The sequence below is a fragment of the Phyllobates terribilis genome, unplaced genomic scaffold (genome assembly GCF_046119375.1).
Source record: "Phyllobates terribilis strain yellow unplaced genomic scaffold, ASM4611937v1 Scaffold_9__5_contigs__length_417890890, whole genome shotgun sequence".
Lineage (NCBI taxonomy): Eukaryota > Metazoa > Chordata > Amphibia > Anura > Dendrobatidae > Phyllobates > Phyllobates terribilis.
In genome coordinates this window covers 179,791,099-179,811,397 of record NW_027362769.1, presented here as the reverse complement: position 1 = coordinate 179,811,397, position 20,299 = coordinate 179,791,099, and the positions used below count along the sequence as shown (strand labels likewise).

At 47.2% G+C, this 20,299-nt stretch overlaps 1 protein-coding gene across 1 annotated transcript in view; it reads right to left on the bottom strand.

Moving 5' to 3' along the window:
- MAP3K2 (mitogen-activated protein kinase kinase kinase 2) overlaps nt 1-20,299 on the bottom strand; it is a 30,442-nt gene that overhangs the window by 7,878 nt on the left and 2,265 nt on the right. The window contains exons 2-16 of the mRNA XM_073647470.1: nt 18,029-18,100; nt 14,806-14,924; nt 14,124-14,164; nt 11,031-11,130; nt 10,120-10,233; nt 6,578-6,677; nt 6,370-6,500; nt 5,116-5,195; nt 4,734-4,801; nt 3,288-3,380; nt 2,395-2,601; nt 2,082-2,230; nt 1,373-1,504; nt 1,166-1,295; nt 745-922 (exon numbers count right to left, since the gene is read on the bottom strand). Of these exons, the coding sequence (XP_073503571.1) occupies nt 745-922; nt 1,166-1,295; nt 1,373-1,504; nt 2,082-2,230; nt 2,395-2,601; nt 3,288-3,380; nt 4,734-4,801; nt 5,116-5,195; nt 6,370-6,500; nt 6,578-6,677; nt 10,120-10,233; nt 11,031-11,130; nt 14,124-14,164; nt 14,806-14,924; nt 18,029-18,032 (1,646 nt within the window). The 5' untranslated portion in view covers nt 18,033-18,100. The remainder of the gene's footprint in view (nt 1-744; nt 923-1,165; nt 1,296-1,372; nt 1,505-2,081; nt 2,231-2,394; nt 2,602-3,287; nt 3,381-4,733; nt 4,802-5,115; nt 5,196-6,369; nt 6,501-6,577; nt 6,678-10,119; nt 10,234-11,030; nt 11,131-14,123; nt 14,165-14,805; nt 14,925-18,028; nt 18,101-20,299) is intronic.

Sequence of the window (20,299 nt, the reverse complement as noted above, 5' to 3'; positions counted from 1 at the left end):
GAGAAGTAATAAATAAAAGAACTGTGGGACTATAATACAAAGCAGAATAGTGAGTGCAGCTCTGGAGTATAATACAGGATGTAACTCCGGATCAGTAATGTAATGTATGTACACAGTGACTGCACCAGCAGAATAGTGAGTGCAGCTCTGGGGTATAATACAGGATGTAACTCAGGATCAGTAATGTAATGTATGTACACAGTGACTGCACCAGCAGAATAGTGAGTGCAGCTCTGGAGTATAATACAGGAGGTAACTCCGGATCAGTAATGTAATGTATGTACACAGTGACTGCACCAGCAGAATAGTGAGTGCAGCTCTGGAGTATAATACAGGATGTAAATCAGGTTCAGTACAGGATCAGTAATGTATGTACACAGTGACTGCACCAGCAGAATAGTGAGTGCAGCTCTGGAGTATAATACAGGATGTGACTCAGGATCAGTAATGTAATGTATGTACACAGTGACTGCACCAGCAGAATAGTGAGTGCAGCTCTGGAGTATAATACAGGATGTAACTCAGGATCAGTACAGGATCAGTAATGTATGTACACAGTGACTGCACCAGCAGAATAGTGAGTGCAGCTCTGGAGTATAATACAGGATGTGACTCAGGATCAGTAATGTAATGTATGTACACAGTGACTGCACCAGCAGAATAGTGAGTGCAGCTCTGGAGTATAATACAGGATGTGACTCAGGATCAGTACAGCTCAGGTCAGAATATGAAGTTGTCACTCACCATATATCTGCTTTTCTGCCATAACCTTCTCCACTGATGACTTCTGGGCTCATCCAGTAAGGAGTGCCAGTTACAGACTTCATCCCAGTACCGGATAGGCAGATGGTCTGAAGGCGTTTGCTGGCACCAAAGTCCCCCAGTTTGACATTGCCTGAAGAGTCTCTCAGTATATTGGCTCCTGGAGGATGAACACAAGCCCATATTATCAGAGGGGCTCTCAGGATCTCACAACTTTACAAAATAAAAAAAAAAAAATAAAATATAAAGCTAAAAAGTGAATGCAGCGCGATCTGATGGTCATTATCGGGGATCAGACACATGAGCCCTCGCTGGGCATGGCCCCGTATTGGTGATCAGCCGCTCGGCGCTCAATGCTCTGATCAATATGTAATTGTGGTCTCTCCCAGAGCACAGAACCCACCTTTAATATCTCTATGTACAATCATGTTACTGTGCAAATAGTGGACTCCCTCCAGGATCTGGCGGGTGTATTTCCGGGTCACAAACTCTGTAAGCGCTCCATACGCCTTAAGTTGGTCCTTTATAGATCCCTAAGAAGAAGAAGAAATCCAGTGTTATATTTTCTGACCTTGGCTCCCTTGTGTCCTGGACTTACACCGACACTCACCCCTGGCATGTACTCCATGAATATGGAGAGCGTCTTCTCCAGGGAATCTCTCAAGCAGCCATAATACTGAACAATGCGCTCGTGAAGGAGGTTCTTCAGCAGCTGAATCTCGCACTCCAGCGCATTCACTTCCTGGGAAATGTACAAATAAACTATAAAGGGATCCATTGTTTTTTACGACTGGATCTACTCTACAGACAGTTTATGTGCAGGCATAGATCCCGAGGCCTTACTCGCCTATTCTGCAGTTTTTATACAGAAAAAGTAAAAAGTGTGGTGTTTGTCAGACAGCACCCGGGCTGGTGAGAAGGAGGACATGTACATCAAAAGAAAACACGTACATTTCCTATATACAGCTCCTATACAGATCTGTGCGTATCCAAAGTTACAGACTACAAACATTGTGTAGTCTGATCCGGCAGTCATGCGCTTTTCACCCCCATCGGCCCTCATGACTGCATGGAGCATTGCCATAGCCTATAACCCCTGAAACACATTAGTCTGCATTGGAGCTGCAGACACAAAATAAGGAATTTTAAAAATAAATCTACATACAGGGATATCTACACACTTTAAAATTTTACATATAGTCAAGCAATAAAAATGGTTGCAGAAATACACAAAAGGTAAGTGCTGGTTTAAGCGCCCTTGGAAGTGCTAGCAGAAAGCGCGCGTCCATGTGCATCATATGTGGGACGTTACTGGTTACCTTACTGGTCTCTGGGCTGTCGGGATCAAACTGCACTTGTTTCACAGCCAGTTCCCTTCCAGTATCGGCATCGTAGCACAGGTACACCCGGCCGAATGCCCCTTGTCCTAAGAGTTTCCCAAGCCTCCAGTTTGACGGGGCACGTGGCGCTAAAACAACATACAAATCAATTGATTCCTGACCCTGAGATAAAGAAGAAGACGACGACGACGTGCTCATCCTGACCGGCTAATCAAGGTGTCTCTACTGCTGCTACACAACTACAACATCCAAGAGTTTCCATTTCTGAATGCTGGGAGCCCCCGGCACTTACATCGGCTGGGGGGACTGATGTCCATCACTGTGAGGGTGGGGTTGTCTATGTCGCTGCCCCTCCTCCGCAGTCGGCTGTCCTCGTACTCCGGGGTGAAGACGCTGCTGCCGCTGCTGGTGCTCAGAGAGTGATCGGTGGGGCTGAAGCTGACCGGAGAGCGGAAGCTGTTCCCCTGGGTTCTTCGGGCTCTTGGAAAAGTTTTTCGACCTAGAATTAAGCAGAAGATTACCGATTCTAAGTTTGTGTCTATCCAAACTCTCAGGGGTTTTTCTAGGCATGTTTCAGTGTTGCTGCGACAAGGATTTCAGGTGACAGCAGCAGTTTTATTAGTCCGTTAAGTCTCATCTTAAAGAGGACCAGTCACTTGCTAAAAAAAAAAGTCTGAGTGAAATACCAGCGATCCCGATTCTGCTGCGTTGCTCCATTGCAGACATTTGTTGCTTTGGAGCACAGTATGGGAAATCTCTGCTTTTAGTGCAACTGGGTGTTTCCACGTGCTTCTCTGGGGGTGTCGCGCTCCTTCACCCCTGCCTCCCAGACGCAGCCAACCTCAGTCCGGCAGCTGACCTAACGCACTCAGAAGCCGCCGACCTGTGATCTGGGAGGGAAGACAAAGTGCAGCCCCCCACCCCAGAGACGACTCGGAAAAGAGGCCAAGTTGTCCTGCAAAGCAGAGATTTCACATACTGCGCTCCAAAGCAACAAATGTGAATATTTCTGCAATGGAGTGACGCAGAGCAAAAAGGAAAAGAGCAGCAGAATCAGGGGAGCTCGGGGATTTAAAAAGATATTTAAATCAATTTTTTGGAGTAAGTGACAGGTCGTCTTTAACGCCATCCACACAAGGTCCCCTATGACGTGTCAGACATTACACTGGGGTTATTTCCACTCACCATCGCTGTAATCCTGATGTAGGTATGAGATGTGGTATCTCCGGGGGTATGTGCCACCTTTTCCGAATTTCTCAAACACTGGAATGTCGTATTCTGAAACGGGCAACAAAACAGATAAACAATGGAAACAAAATGTGGACAGGAGAAGTTCTATAATGAGAAGATACTTCCCAGAACGTGATCAGTATCCACAGTGAGATGTGAAGGTACTGCTAGAAAGATAGGAATACTTGGCAAATTTTTTATTTTTTATTTTTTTAATTTGTCCACACGCCCAAATCCTTCTCAAAAAACTTCAGTTTATGCTACAGCAGGACATCATACCGCTACACGAGCAAATAAACTAATACAATAATTTATACATTAGAAGTCCTGAGCATCAGCGCCTGATGCAGCGCTCAGAAAAAGATAAAAAAAATCCCATTCACGTCTGTGTAAAGACGCCGCTCGCTGTACACACGTTCAGGCTTTTGAGCATCTTTTAAAATCGCTTAGGTTGTGTGCGTACGATCAGTATTTGCTTGCAGAAATTTCTGCAGCGCTTCTGCATCTCTCGGTAGCATAAACGCTGCGGAAATGCCACGCGTTTTTGATGCTTTTTTTCCCCAATGCATTGTATAGGAAAAACGTTGGCAAATCCGCCCAAAAAACGGACATGCTGCATATTTAAAAAAAAAAAAAAAAAAAAAAACCCTCTGGAAAACTGTAGTCCAAAAGATGCCACAAACATGCTGGGAATACACCCAAGAAACCACCGAGTGTCAAAAATGTTGAGAAAACGCGCTCAGGAAATAATTAAGAAATACTAACATAAGACACTTTACAAAACACCAGAAAAAAAAAATTAGCACTTCCTAAAAGAGTCTTCAAACTTGAAAACCAGATGTTATTGGCTGCCTGAAAATAAAAGTCAGCGGACGCGCTCACACAGTTTCACAATTTTAAGTTTGGGGTTTTCTTTTTCTTTTTTCTTTGAGGTGGTGAAAAAAAAAAACCAAACAAACCAATGCGTCTTCTAGTGGCAAATGCTGCTTCTTCTTTGGAGACTTTTTTGGAGGAGTTTTTTTTGTTTCCTGGAACAGCTTTAAGAGTTTTTGAAGAGTTTTTTTCCATTATCTTTTGCAGTCTTTTGATTGGATTCCATCAGGAGTCGCTTAAAAGAAGAAGTGACAAGCACTCGTTTCTCACCCAGAAATGTGTTTTACAATAGAAAATTGTTAGGAAGAGTCAAACTTTTTTTTTTTTTTTTTTTGGAGTAATTTTTTAGGTATCTTTTGGATCAGTTCTAAAAGACTCAGTGTGTACAGAGCCTTACATTGAAACCTGCAGATTTCCACTCAGCAAAATATTAACCCGACCTTCTGTGTCCAATCATATGAGAAGTATTACAGTCAGTCAGTGCAAAGTGCATCAGTAGAGCAGAGGACGCGGGCGGGCGAACCTCACCTGAAAACTCCTGGTAGTTATCTGGGTAGCTCTGAGCTCTCGGCATTCTGGACTTGTGAAAACTTTCTCTGAGGAGAGAAGATAAAAGCGACTCATCACCATCCAGGGAACGACACGGGGACAGTAATGACAGTTACAAAGGAAGGAAATGGGAGTTTAGCAAAGGAAAAACAAATCTGCAGATTTTTGGCATGTAGCAGATTTAACAAAATAAATAAAATGAAAACATAAAAAAAAGTTTAAAAATTTACAGAAAAAAAAAAAATCCATAGTTTGAGATTGAAAGTGTGAAAGTCGAGGCAATGCTGCTCCTCTTCTGTAGATTCTCAGAAAGTTTCTGCCACTTAGAATTATACCCCAAGACTCTATTAAGACGACTTACCCGTCTAAAGGGCTATCCAGTGATGGACAGCTCCCGGAGCCAGAGTTCTCCGGACTGCTGAGAGACAGAGGGTCCAGCATCTACAGGGCAAGAACACACAATATTGGGCAATAAGCAGAAATGCATCTGAACGAAGCTTCAGCCCTGCGCAGTCTAAAAATGGCCTCTAGCAAAGTCTCCGGTCTGAGCCCTTGTGCTGGCCGCAGCAGAGCCCTGTAAGGTCTGCAGCTCCACAGGAGGGCGCTGAGGGTCCTACGAGCTCTGCCGTACGCAGGCATCCTCCCCTATAAGCAACGCTTTCTTACACCTCTGCTCACAAAATCTCCATGTAATCCGAGGCATGAGAAGGTGCAGTAAAGGCTTTATGTACCTATATGGCAACCTCCATAAAGAGCGGTAATATGGCCGAGTGCATGAGCCCCAAAGTGTCCCTCCACTTGTTCAATATGCTGGATATTGTGGTTCATTTTGATTACCCCTCCCTCCAATCGATTAGCAAGGAAGTCTGTTCGATTGGCCTATGAAGAAGACTGGGGGGCTGTCAATGGATTACTTCATTATGGCAGCTGGGTCCTGCTGAAGGACGTCTCTGCCATGATTGTAATCCTATTAACTTCCCCATATACAAATTCTGAGGTATTGCAGTATATTAGTACAAAACCATCAAATGCAGATTCACAAAGCCTAGGGAGAAAAAGTATTGAAATTGCAAAAAAAAAATTAAATAAAAACTGCTTTTTTTTTTTTTTTTTTTTACCAGAAATGGTTCCACTAAAAACGACAGTCAACCATGCAAAAAAAGTTTTCTCTGGGATTGAAGGAAAAAGGCACATCCACAAATCTCATTAAAAAAAAAATGTACTTTATTAATTTTCCATGTAGAATAAAAAAAGATTAGAAAAAAAAATAAAAACATTATGCAAAAAAAACAGCAGCTCCACCGAAAGGAAAAAAAAACAGATAGCTATGGGTTTGCAGAAAATAGCGCCATGAGTCAAGATACCAGGTCATTTTTAGTGCAAGCGAAACGCTGTAAAAACTGAATCCAAAAACCAAAAAGACAATGGTGGAATTGTGTTTTTTTTTTTTTTTTTTTTTTAGGAAAAAAGGAAAGTTGTCCCGGTGACCAGGCGTGAGCCCCATGCATATGGCGGTAGATATTAGACGGGCGCCTTGGCGTGCAGCCGTGTCTCTCCCTACTGATGACAGGATGGAGGGACACCGACCTTGCAGGAGGATTGTGAAGGGTCTTACCTGGTCCATGCTCTCGGGAATGAACTCCCCCTCGCTGTTGATGCTGGTGAAGGATCCGTTTCGGACGCCTTGGTGCAGCTCATCTGGAATGTATCCGGGAGGAGGAGAGCTCCTGTCTCTGGTGTGATTTCCTAGGAATAGTAATAATGGTCAGCACCAGCGACCGCTGCAGCTGCCAGGACAAGTGGCACCGCTCTCCTCCACCTACCGATGATGGGCAACCGGTCTTTTGTCTCGGTCCCCTTAAACACAGCGTTATCCAGATCTTCCAGGGACGGCATGTGCTCCTTATCACACACGTGGGAGGCCTGAAAAGCCCAAAACACCTCAGTCAGAAAGGGCCTGCATACCATCAGTTCCTGTCATACTGCAAGCCCTCAGATTAGAGTGGATCCCTGGGGGTCCCAGAAGACGGTCCAGTGATAAACCACGGTGTATATAGATATATAGATACGGGCATGTGCGGCCTCTCATCTGACTGAACGTGCTGGACCAGCAGAGAGCTGGGGTTGATATACACACAGACGTGTGCGCCCTCTCACCTGACTGTGGACATGTAGGACCAGCAGAGAGCTGGGGTTGATATACACACAGGCGTGTGCAGCCTCTCACCTGACTGTGGACATGTAGGACCAGCAGAGAGCTGGGGTTGATATACACCATGTGCGGCCTCTCACCTGACTGTGGACATGTAGGACCAGCAGAGAGCTGGGGTTGATATACACCATGTGCGGCCTCTCACCTGACTGTGGACATGTAGGACCAGCAGAGAGCTGGGGTTGATATACACCGTGTGTGGCCTCTCACGTCACTGTGGACATGTAGGACCAGCAGAGAGCTGGGGTTGATATACACACAGGCGTGTGCGGCCTCTCACCTGACTGTGGACATGTAGGACCAGCAGAGAGCTGGGGTTGATATACACACAGGCGTGTGCAGCCTTTCACCTGACTGTGGACATGTAGGACCAGCAGAGAGCTGGGGTTGATATACACCGTGTGCAGCCTCTCACCTGACTGTGGACATGTAGGACCAGCAGAGAGCTGGGGTTGATATACACCGTGTGCGGCCTCTCACCTGACTGTGGACATGTAGGACCAGCAGAGAGCTGGGGTTGATATACAACGTGTGCGGCCTCTCACCTGACTGTGGACATGTAGGACCAGCAGAGAGCTGGGGTTGATATACACCGTGTGCAGCCTCTCACCTGACTGTGGACATGTAGGACCAGCAGAGAGCTGGTGTTGATATACATCGTGTGCGGCCTCTCACCTGACTGTGGACATGTAGGACCAGCAGAGAGCTGGGGTTGATATACAACGTGTGCGGCCTCTCACCTGACTGTGGACATGTAGGACCAGCAGAGAGCTGGGGTTGATATACACCGTGTGCGGCCTCTCACCTGACTGTGGACATGTAGGACCAGCAGAGAGCTGGGGTTGATATACATCGTGTGCGGCCTCTCACCTGACTGTGGACATGTAGGACCAGCAGAGAGCTGGGGTTGATATACACCGTGTGCGGCCTCTCACGTGACTGTGGACATGTAGGACCAGCAGAGAGCTGGGGTTGATATACACCGTGTGCGGCCTCTCACCTGACTGTGGACATGTAGGACCAGCAGAGAGCTGGGGTTGATATACACACAGGCGTGTGCGGCCTCTCACCTGACTGTGGACATGTAGGACCAGCAGAGAGCTGGGGTTGATATACATCGTGTGCGGCCTCTCACCTGACTGTGGACATGTAGGACCAGCAGAGAGCTGGGGTTGATATACATCGTGTGCGGCCTCTCACCTGACTGTGGACATGTAGGACAGGCAGGGAGCTGGGGTTGATATACATCGTGTGCAGCCTCTCACCTGACTGGACATGTAGGACCAGCAGAGAGCTGGGGTTGATATACACACAGACGTGTGCAGCCTCTCACCTGACTGTGGACATGTAGGACCAGCAGAGAGCTGGGGTTGATATACACACAGGCGTGTGCGGCCTCTCACCTGACTGTGGACATGTAGGACAGGCAGGGAGCTGGGGTTGATATAAACACAGACGTGTGCAGCCTCTCACCTGACTGTGGACATGTAGGACCAGCAGAGAGCTGGGGTTGATATACATCGTGTGCGGCCTCTCACCTGACTGTGGACATGTAGGACCAGCAGAGAGCTGGGGTTGATATACACCATGTGCGGCCTCTCACCTGACTGTGGACATGTAGGACCAGCAGAGAGCTGGGGTTGATATACACACAGGCGTGTGCAGCCTCTCACCTGACTGTGGACATGTAGGACAGTCAGGGAGCTGGGGTTGATATAAACACAGACGTGTGCAGCCTCTCACCTGACTGTGGACATGTAGGACCAGCAGAGAGCTGGGGTTGATATACACACAGGCGTGTGCGGCCTCTCACCTGACTGTGGACATGTAGGACAGTCAGGGAGCTGGGGTTGATATAAACACAGACGTGTGCAGCCTCTCACCTGACTGTGGACATGTAGGACCACCAGAGAGCTGGGGTTGATATACACACAGGCGTGTGCGGCCTCTCACCTGACTGTGGACATGTAGGACCAGCAGAGAGCTGGGGTTGATATACACACAGGCGTGTGCGGCCTCTCACCTGACTGTGGACATGTAGGACAGTCAGGGAGCTGGGGTTGATATAAACACAGACGTGTGCAGCCTCTCACCTGACTGTGGACATGTAGGACCAGCAGAGAGCTGGGGTTGATATACACACAGGCGTGTGCGGCCTCTCACCTGACTGTGGACATGTAGGACCAGCAGAGAGCTGGGGTTGATATACATCGTGTGCGGCCTCTCACCTGACTGTGGACATGTAGGACCAGCAGAGAGCTGGGGTTGATATACACCGTGTGCGGCCTCTCACCTGACTGTGGACATGTAGGACCAGCAGAGAGCTGGGGTTGATATACACCGTGTGTGGCCTCTCACATCACTGTGGACATGTAGGACCAGCAGAGAGCTGGGGTTGATATACACAGAGGCGTGTGCGGCCTCTCACCTGACTGTGGACATGTAGGACAGTCAGGGAGCTGGGGTTGATATAAACACAGACGTGTGCAGCCTCTCACCTGACTGTGGACATGTAGGACCAGCAGAGAGCTGGGGTTGATATACACACAGGCGTGTGCGGCCTCTCACCTGACTGTGGACATGTAGGACCAGCAGAGAGCTGGGGTTGATATACATCATGTGCGGCCTCTCACCTGACTGTGGACATGTAGGACCAGCAGAGAGCTGGGGTTGATATACACCGTGTGCGGCCTCTCACCTGACTGTGGACATGTAGGACCAGCAGAGAGCTGGGGTTGATATACATCGTGTGCGGCCTCTCACCTGACTGTGGACATGTAGGACCAGCAGGGAGCTGGGGTTGATATACACCGTGTGCGGCCTCTCACCTGACTGTGGACATGTAGGACCAGCAGAGAGCTGGGGTTGATATACACCGTGTGCGGCCTCTCACCTGACTGTGGACATGTAGGACCAGCAGAGAGCTGGGGTTGATATACACCGTGTGCGGCCTCTCACCTGACTGTGGACATGTAGGACCAGCAGAGAGCTGGGGTTGATATACATCGTGTGCGGCCTCTCACCTGACTGTGGACATGTAGGACCAGCAGAGAGCTGGGGTTGATATACACCGTGTGCGGCCTCTCACCTGACTGTGGACATGTAGGACCAGCAGAGAGCTGGGGTTGATATACATCGTGTGCGGCCTCTCACCTGACTGTGGACATGTAGGACCAGCAGGATCTTCAGGCTCTTCATGTGAGCGCTCCTGTCCAGCAGTTCCACTGCTTTGTCCAAATCGTCCTGGGTTTTCAGTGGGATCACCAGCTGTAGAGAAGGACACCTGGTTAGTCCTGCACAAGGCAAGATCCATGTTATTGCCGTCTTAACTGCAAACCCATCCTATTTAGGTATAAGTTAGCGATAGAAAGCGTGGGGTCCCCAGTGTACCCCTTATGTGAGCTTTAAAGAGCATCTCTGAAAAAATTACCTGGAAACTTGGGAACTACTTCCCTGCACTGATACACTGTAACAAACTATCAGGACAAGAGAGATTTGAGCCCAGAGGATAGTCTAGGCTGGATATAACTGTACCAAACCCTCAGCGGTGATGAATACTAGGCTAGGAAGGTTTCACACTCACTGACAGCAAACATCTTGGAGTAAAGGTTTAGGATGCTGCAGAGGTTCTCATACACTGGATTTAGGATAACGGCTTTACTTAACATTCTGCAGACATAAGACAAAGACTAAACCTCCTGGATCACGATGAGAGAAGTACTGGAGATGCTCCGATAAGAGATCTGTGCGCTCAGGCGAGCCGAGGGGAAAGTTACCCAGAAGTTACCTAATAACCTGGGAGTCAGACAGGAGAGAAGGCGCAGGAAGGGGCCGGGCAGAAAGAGGACTGGTTCACTCATCCTAATTCCCATGATGCACTTTACAATGTGATGTCCGGACCCCCAATCAGCCAGGACTCCAGACCGAGCTGTGCAGATACAGCGGAGGCTGGCGAAGGCTGCAGACACAGCCTAGGCTGGAGATGGCGGAGGCTGCAGACACGGCGGAGGCGTACAAGCACTCCATTTCTCCAGCATTTCACGAGTTAACCGGTAGCCTCTCACCTCATTATTGCTGTAGTGCAGATCCATGCACTGCCCGAAGGCCACTTTAGCTTTAGCGCACAGATCTTCCAATAGGACCGGCCGGGGGAACTGCAGGATCCTGTAAACAAGAGATTATTGCATTAGCCCGGCTGGCTTCTGGCTGATTCCGGCTTTCACGTGGATTTAGTCAGGTCATAAAAAAACACCACATTTACCAAGTCCCAGAATGAGTCTCAGCTCCGCAGCTCACACAGTAGTAATACAGACGCCTCCAGAGCGGCCGCCTGCACCCGGGAAACTGCAGGCAGCAGAGCTCAATGCGCATCGCTTCCAAGATAACTCTTTATTCAAGTGGGAGAAAACTTGTGTACAAGAACTTAATATATCCAGTCTTCCAAATCACAACTCTAAATCCCCCACTTTCCTTTATAAGCACCACTCCAATGGTTATTTCCAGGCTGGAAAGGTGCAGCTAACTAGTCTAAGATCCCTGACCCAAGTATCCTGCTCTTCCCAGCACCGCTCCGGTCCTGCGCCGCCATCCTGCGACCACAACTTCTGACTGACCAGAAGTCAGAGGTAATGGTCACAAGCTCTCAATGTAAGTCTATGAGCCGCATTCTGGCCTCAGACTATCGAGCTGTGCCTTCTGGATTGCTCCAGAAACACTAAAGAGATGCAAAATATACAAAGTGCAGAAGACCGACCAGAAAGTTGTCGATAAAAGATGAAGAAGGCGGTTGGTAAGTGTAAGACTAGACGCACTTAGATTAATTGCACCACTCCAGCATTGCAATAAAACAAAATTAAAAATGCCGGAGTGGTACTTTAATGACAAAATCCTGTCTTTCTGAAGTCTCCACTAGGGGGAGCTCACTGTATTTAGATAAAATATGGAGTTCTATATGACCCTTGGTGTAAATCTGTATGTAGTGAGCTCCCCCTAGTGGTGGCTGTATAAATCTGTATGTAGTGAGCTCCCCCTAGTGGTGGCTGTATAAATCTGTATGTAGTGAGCTCCTCTAGTAGTGGCTGTACAAATCTGTATGTAGTAAGCTCCCCCTAGTGGTGGATGTATAATCTGTATGCAGTGAGCTGCCCCTAGTGGTGGCTGTATAAATCTGTATGCAGTGAGCTCCCCCTAGTGGTGGATGTATAATCTGTATGCAGTGAGCTCCCTCTACTGGTGGCTGTACAAACCTGTATGCAGTGAGCTCCCCCTAGTGGTGGCTGTATAATCTGTATGCAGTGAGCTCCCCCTAGTGGTGGCTGTATAAATCTGTATGTACTGCGCTCCTTCTAGTGGTGGCTGTATAATCTGTATGCAGTGAGCTCCCTTTAGTGGTGGCTGTATAATCTGTATGCAGTGAGCTCCCCCTAGTGGTGGCTGTATAATCTGTATGCAGTGAGCTCCCTTTAGTGGTGGATGTATAATCTGTAGACAGTGAGCTCCCCTAGTGGTGGCTGTATTATCTATATGTACTGCGCTCCCTCTAGTGGCGGCTGTATAAATCTTTCGGCACTTTCTGCATGGAGTTGTGGCGGCATGCCTTTTTATCCCAGGACGAGCATTTCATATCTGCGTGCGTAGCCATCTGCACTGCACTGGATTTTAGCACGTAGCATGGACCGAAATCCCCATGAAAATCTGCCACGTTAATGGTGGATGAGACTTTGCATTTGGGAAACATTTTCGTGTGGATTTTCAAATCTGTATTAAGTCAATGTCTGCTGCAGATACCTATAAAGTATCAGGGGTGAAATGTAGGGTGCATGGTCGTGGTATGTACAGCAACACGAGCAGATATTTGTGCAGATTTCCTCCTGGCACGTGCGGCTGATGAGATGCCGCGCGGCTGATGAGATGCCGCGCGGCTGATGAGATGCCGCGCGGCTGATGAGATGCCGCGCGGCTGATGAGATGCCGCGCGGCTGATGAGATGCCGCGCGGCTGATGAGATGCCGCGCGGCTGATGAGATGCCGCGCGGCTGATGAGATGCCGCAGGGCTGCTTTGTCAGGACATCGCTGGTGTCCACTTGGTTTGTGGTTTTGCTGCATTTTTCCTGCAGATGCCATGAGATGGTGAACGTGTTATTTTTTATGAAATGTCTTTCACATGCAAAGTATTTGTCACTCACTGACTTTAATAAGAAACGTTAACCACATGGTAACCACAAGCACAACTTCACTTCCGGTCTTACAATTCTAGGAACATTTTTTTTTTTCTAGAACCTGTTTCTTTTCCAAAAACGCTATAAAAGCCGTGTGCTCTTCTGCTGCGCCAGTGAGACACGTAGGATCCCCAGGAGGATCTACAGCCGCAGTCACGTCCTAGCAAATTATTACTGGAAACTGGAGTTTCACTTTCAGATAAGGACATTAATCGTATTGTTCTGTGGGTCCTTGGTAGTACGTGGCGTGCGGCCGCGGCCCGTGCCGGGTAACCTTTGCTCGCTGTCATGTGGTAGCATTGATAAGTGCGGTACAGACCAACACGAGAGGAATGTGAGGGATCAGCTGCAGGAAAGTAATGAGAGGCAGCGCGGGGGGGGAATCAGTAAAGACCTCGATGTAATAACCCCCTATACAATGGATAACAAGTATGGGGCGTCTTCTCAGCAGACATGATAAATTATTGCATTGTTGCCACACTACATGGCCAACAACAAGTGACCCCACAATGATCAGACCTGTATGCGCACCACATCCCTTACCAAACCACAGAGCAGGTGCGGCTTTTATCTGCGTCCATTAGAGAGGATGACGTGGATGCCCGCTGCTTGAGGGTCCAGCACTAGTGGCTTTACATCAATAGTCACATAGTGATCTCAGGCTTGTATAGATGACCTGGGGATCACTAGCAAGGAAGTAAACGCACAAGACCACAAGGATAAAGGCGGCACCATATATCGGGGTGCACAGGAGGATAAAGCCCACCTATGGAGACTGCAGATCTGAACACAGGACTTTACTTCATACCAATGGCTGATGCTTTAACGGCCATCCCATTATCAGGGGAGGAGATGCACATACTTTATGCACATATTGTACTGTGGTGAAGGCCAACATAAAGAGAACAGTTATGGACGGAGAACTATTTTCATCTCACCTCTTCTCTCCACGATGTTCAAACTTTACACGGACATCATTCTGCAAAACAGTAAGGAAATCAATCAGACGGGAGGTAAAAGACCAGTACCTGAGTTACAGGATTGTGCTCGCTGCTCTGGGGGTGACTGGAGGGTAAGGTGATGTGCACACAGTGCATTTTTTGTGCGTTTTTGATGCCGTAAATCTGCACGGAATTGGCCCCAAAAAACGCATTGCAAACCTTATCTCAGCATTTCCTATGAGATTTTGCAAGATCTGTGCACATGATCAGGATTTTCCTTACAGAATTTTGTGTGTGGAAAAAAAAAAATCAGCATGTCCATTCTTTGTGCGTTTTTTCTTATACAATGCATTGGAAAAAAAAGCATGGCAAATCTGCAGGCAAAAATGCACGAAAACGCAAAAAAAAAAAAAAAAAAAAATATGCATCAAACACGTGTGGACTTTCCACAGCATTTTTGCTGCCAAGAGATGCAGAAATTTCTGCAAGCAAATCCTGGACGTTCACACATATCCTAAGAAACGACAAAGGATCAGAAAAGCACAATCCAAGCAGCTCTAGTATAGAGGAAATAAACCTTTATACATTTACAGATCTTCAGCTGCAGATTCTAAAAGAAAACGGTATGTAGATTTGTGGTGGATTCTCATCCCGTCTCATCCCGCACGCAGACTCCTACCTGCTTCTTGGGAGAGCTGGTTCTGGTTGCGCTGGATTCATGCAGAGACAGGGACGGTCTGCTGGCCTTATGGAGGACGACCAGATCCTGCATGATGGAGTCCAGGGCCTGCTGCTCATCTGCAGGGGGAGATAACCATGGATCACTTATACAGACGAACGGTTGGAGAAACATTTAGCTACTCCTGTCCTCATCCATCTGTACAGAAAGCAATGCACAACACAGTTATTCCTACAAGCACCGCTGCTGCCATCTCAGGCATATACCCCCTACTAATCCACATATACTGTATGCTGCATATAAGCAGCGACTAATGGTGCAGCTGCAAAACAAGCAAGATTTATTTAAGGGTGGAAATCCCAACCAAAAACATAATGGCCACCGTGTTATGGACAGGGTCTGACAATAGGACCGCCATCAATCCTAAAAATGAACGGGACACAGCGCTGGTTTTACTGGGTAGCACCAAGTGCATGGAAAATCATTGATACTAAAGATTTCGCCTCCCGGCGGTCAAAGTGACAGCATTTCCTTGTGATATTCGATCGCTATACCCACTACACATTGTAAAGCCAATATATAGTTTATGGGCTGCAAAGTCTGACCTCCGCAGATCATCGCGGCCATCATTAACTACACCATAGTCTTACAGATTATACTTAGGGCCCAATTAAATACGCAGTCTAAGCCTTTTTTTTTTAGGTTTTTTCATTTATACCTTATTCTTTTCACATCTATTTTACAAACTGTTCAAGAAAAAATAAAGAGCATTATTTAATATTGTGTAAACTCTAGAATTTGGTAAAAAAAAAAGGTCAACAAATACCACAAGACAAGAAAAGGGACTTAAGATGCAAATTATGACTTGGCCCTGTACGGTTTTAATTCCTAAAGACGCACTCCCATCAATTTTTTTTTTTTTTTTTTGTATTCCTCATACCTGTGAAAATGTTAGTGCAGGTGAGATAATGTAGTCCCCAATCGCTGTCTTCCCGGGTTTCTAGCGCTGTTCCGGTCCTTTGAGTGACGTTACAGCTCTTACAACCTGCCATCCTACACTGGGCTCTGTACAGACAAGTCTATGGAGCGTCAGGATGAGGCGCCGTGCACTCACATTGTAAAAGTCACGAGTCTAAGAGGAGCGGACGGGGACGGCGGCACAAGAAACGGGGGGACAGCGATCAGTGAGTATTACACACACACATTACACTAACATTCACACAGGTTTAGAGAAGAAAAACAAAAATAAACGCAAGTTTTTCTTTAAACACGTTCAAGATCAGTGTTTGCTGTCATTACATGGGCATCTGAAACAACCTGTACAAAGTGAATTCTTCTCAGATCTGAGGATCCGGCCAGACTGACACATTGTAACAGACAGACCAAAAACCTAAACAGGAATCGTGCAGAACCACGGCCCATATCTATTCCTACATTACTAGACCTCCAGATATTTCTGTGATGGTAACGTGCGCAGGTGCTGCCACCGCTCATCAGTGATGAGGCGAACGCTGCAATTACTAACACCAAGAATTGAGACATGACATCATGTGTTTGTACACCGCAATCCTCCCCAAGGCTTATTCATTCTGCACAGACAATGGCGACCCCTCAACCCTGACTAATGTGGAAAAGAAAGCGGAAACCACAAAAAAGCAAGAGGTTCTACAGCAGCAGCTCCAACAGTAAAGATGCAGATACTCTGTACTGGTCTATAGCACAGAGAAGGTGAACACCATTCACTGCAAAACTCCACAATCTAATGTACAGCACCGAGTTAAAGGTTTTTTTGGAAGGTGTGAAAAAAATGCTGCGCAATAAGGAAGTTATCAAACCAAGAAGTGTTAATAGTTTATTTGTACCAATTGAAAAAAATGCAAAGAGAACGAAGAAAAGAGAAATTTAAATATCAGGACCTGGCGACCGCCCGGCGCCTCCATCACCGGTACCTGGCGACCGCCCGGCGCCTCCATCACCGGTACCTGGCGACCGCCCGGCGCCTCCTCCCTTGTTGTCACTTGTACACTGGTTATGAAGGCGCTCAGCAGGAGATTGTTCCAAACATCTTGGAGAACTGACCCCAGATCTTCTGTGTATGAGGCTTGTGCGAATTCTTAGGTCTCTTCAGGTGATCCCAGACAGACAGGATGATGGGAGATCGGGGCTCTGTGGGGCCGGATTATCGCCTCCAGGATTGCATTGAGTTAACTGATAAAAATTAATCTATTAACACTTCTATTTTTGGACACATTCTTATTGTGCTCCATTTTCCCCACACCTGCCTAAAACATGTGCACAGTACCGTATGTACACAGTGACTGCACCAGCAGAACAGTGAGTGCAGCTCTGGAGTACAAATAAAGAACTTTGTAACCGGCCATTTTTTTTACCATTCTAGCGGTATATTTCTCACAGCTGAGTGCTTTCTACATTTGTAATCAGTTTAGACAATGTTCTGTGAGTGAATCAAGTCCTGATCGTTTGATACATTTGTCCTGCACAGATACAATGTAACCATTTCACATTAAGGTTGTTTAGACTGAATACAATTGTAACCAACCATCAGCTGGAAGAAATATTAGTTCTGTACAAGGCTCTTGGTCTGAATGTAATCAGGAACATAATTCACAGACCGTCAGCTCAAAGATCGTGGGGAAAAGAAACACAAAAGTCCATTAATAAGTTACAGAACATTTAATTCTACAATAAAGCCTTAATGCGCTTCACAAACTGACAAAGGACAAGAAATGCTATAAAAAATAAATGTTTACTCAACTATTCAATCCCTCACCCCACTCCGGGTAATTCTGCCAGTGATGGCAGCACAGCCATGATTCATGTGACCACTGCAGCCAATCACCGAGCTCAGCAGTAATACTGGGATATACATGTTATTGGCTGTAATGAGGAGCGGACACTGACAGAAGAGGGCCCTTGTGCAAGAACAATACATGGGCCCTTTGCAGCCCAAGAGCTCATCATAATACACAATCCCACCTGCTTTGGAGGTAATAGTGGCCCCTGTGCAGCCCCCACATGTTGCTCCAATGGTATGTAAGCCCCTGGCTATAGTGATCATGTGAGAAAGATGGATGAGACTCTACAGGACCAGAAGGGATAATATGGACGATGCTTGTTTTTTACCGAGTGCAGACAACCCCCTTTAAAATATAATATATTGAGCGATTGCTGCAGCAAATACAGTACCATCGATGTAACTTACCCATGATGGCAGACTGGTACAAGCAGTCGCCTCAGGGAGATAAGAGTCTCATGTGTAGTTCCCACCTCTCTCCTGCAACAAGAGGAAAACACGTTATATCTAGATGCTTTCTGCAAAATATCCATAAAAGCAAATTAAATACGGGACCTCACAGGAGCCAAGAACGATCCTGTATGAGGTGCAGGCACAGTTCATTTTTTAGAAAAGCTGTATTGCAATTTGACAGATCCAAGCCTTCCCCATACATTGTTAGATAACCCACCCCAATCCCCCCAGGACCACAAGGGGGTACACGGCCATAGAAACCAACAACCAGAACAAGTAGTAAAACCGGCAAACCAGTCCAGCTGGAAATTCAGGAGCAGCAGCAGCAGGACTTCGGATTCTACCCAAAAATCATACAGCTCATTTTCCCAGGCAGAAGAAGGATCGTGTTTCTAGCTCTAATATGGTTGTACGTGGTTCCCGAAGTATAAAAATAAGATGCAGCAGAACATTACGTGCAGACGGCGGAGCGCTCCGCAGACTAAACACCAAACACTGAAAGTATCAATGCCCCCTGGGACCAGCCCTTCCAGAAAAGTTACTGAGCGCAGAGCACTGGCCTCTGCTGAATCTACAAGGTGGGCACCTACTGTAACGACACAGGAGGGTCAACCCCATCCAAAACATGGAACCGGTGGAAAGAGACCACCGACATGTGCCCACGTCACATCCAAGCTGACAGCCTTCACAGCTGTGTGAAGTCATGTCTCCACAATACATTGACTGCAGCCTTAGGTGACACTTCTGAGTTCAGACATTGAGCACATTTTCCACTGCTGATTTTACAGCAAATCTGCATCACAATACACATATGCAACAAGCAGATTAGCGAGGATTTGGTGAAATGCTGGTGCGTGTGGCTACCCTGCTGCAGTTTTGTGAAAATTCCTAATATGAATTTAACTTTCCAGGGGTTGTCCCAAGGTCTCCTGAGGCAGCGTATCACTGCCAGCCGCCTGGTGCTGGGGACGGTGAGCCCCTGCAGCATTGTTGTGCCATTGGCCTGGACTGTGCGCTCGACCTCCTAGCACTGGACGTGGTGCAGGATTGGGAGTTTACAACGAACCCCAGCAATCCTGCCTGCTTCAGAGCAGTGCCTACAAGCACTACCGGAAAGCACTTGTAAGCACTGTATATGTTCGACCACAGCTGCTAGACTGCAGAGGTGGCCGGTAACCTAGGCAGTGATCCACATCCATTAAATTCCCACTGCTCTTGAAAAACAGAGAATTTTTAACAAGTAAACTGCAAATCTGTTGGACTTTACAAGCACTTTGCCAATATCTGAACATAGATTCAATGTAAAGAGTTATTCCCGACAGATGATCCGTGCTGACCGATGTGTGACAGCACATATCATGCACTGGATGTAGGTCAGCCACATATGTGTGACTCTGAAACACTGCAGCCAAAGCCACCGGGGACCGAACCGCGCTGGAGACTACTCAGATAAACGGGTCCCTGGCGGCTTCTTCCCACCTCCTGCCCTGGATTGACAGGTCTCAAACTATGCAGGCGTATAGAGAGAGACTGTCACTCTAGGGCAGCAGGTGGGAAGAAGCCACGGGGACCTGCCTATCTGACAAGTCCCCTTAAGGTTCAGTCTGTGGCAGCTTTTAAAGTATTTTATTCTATGAAACGCAGCAGCGATTAAGAGTCAAACATACTCAGCTGAGTTCATACAGCAGGTGCCTGATGCATGCTGCCCGGGGATTGGGCAGTATGTATAAGCTGTCAGGTTCCCTTTAATAAGCTGTGGATTCTCTACTTGAAAATCCAGACAAAAAAAAAGTAATAATTTGCGATGTATTCGTCTCATGACAACAAACCCATGGGGTGCTCCCATCGGAAACATTTAAGAAATATAGAGGGACCCAGAAGAGATGTCAGAAATGTAGACGTGGCCCTGCAGGTGCAGCGCTCTCGCTCTTTGAGACATGTCTACGAGCCCGGATATTGAAGATTCCACTTTTGGACATCTCTTATCCATATCACACTGGGTGCAAGTCCATAAATCTGTGTCGCCCCTCACAAGGCAGCATCGCTCCTGAGAGATCAGCCTGAAGTCCTTACTACAAATGATGCAGCCCCCCCATCATGGAAAGTACAATGACGAACAGCACATGTGCTTGTGGTGAGGAGCCCCAGAAACACTCAGCATGAAGCCACAACCCGACAGAACCCGCCAGCCGAAGACAATCAAATAAAGATCTCTAATAAGAGTTT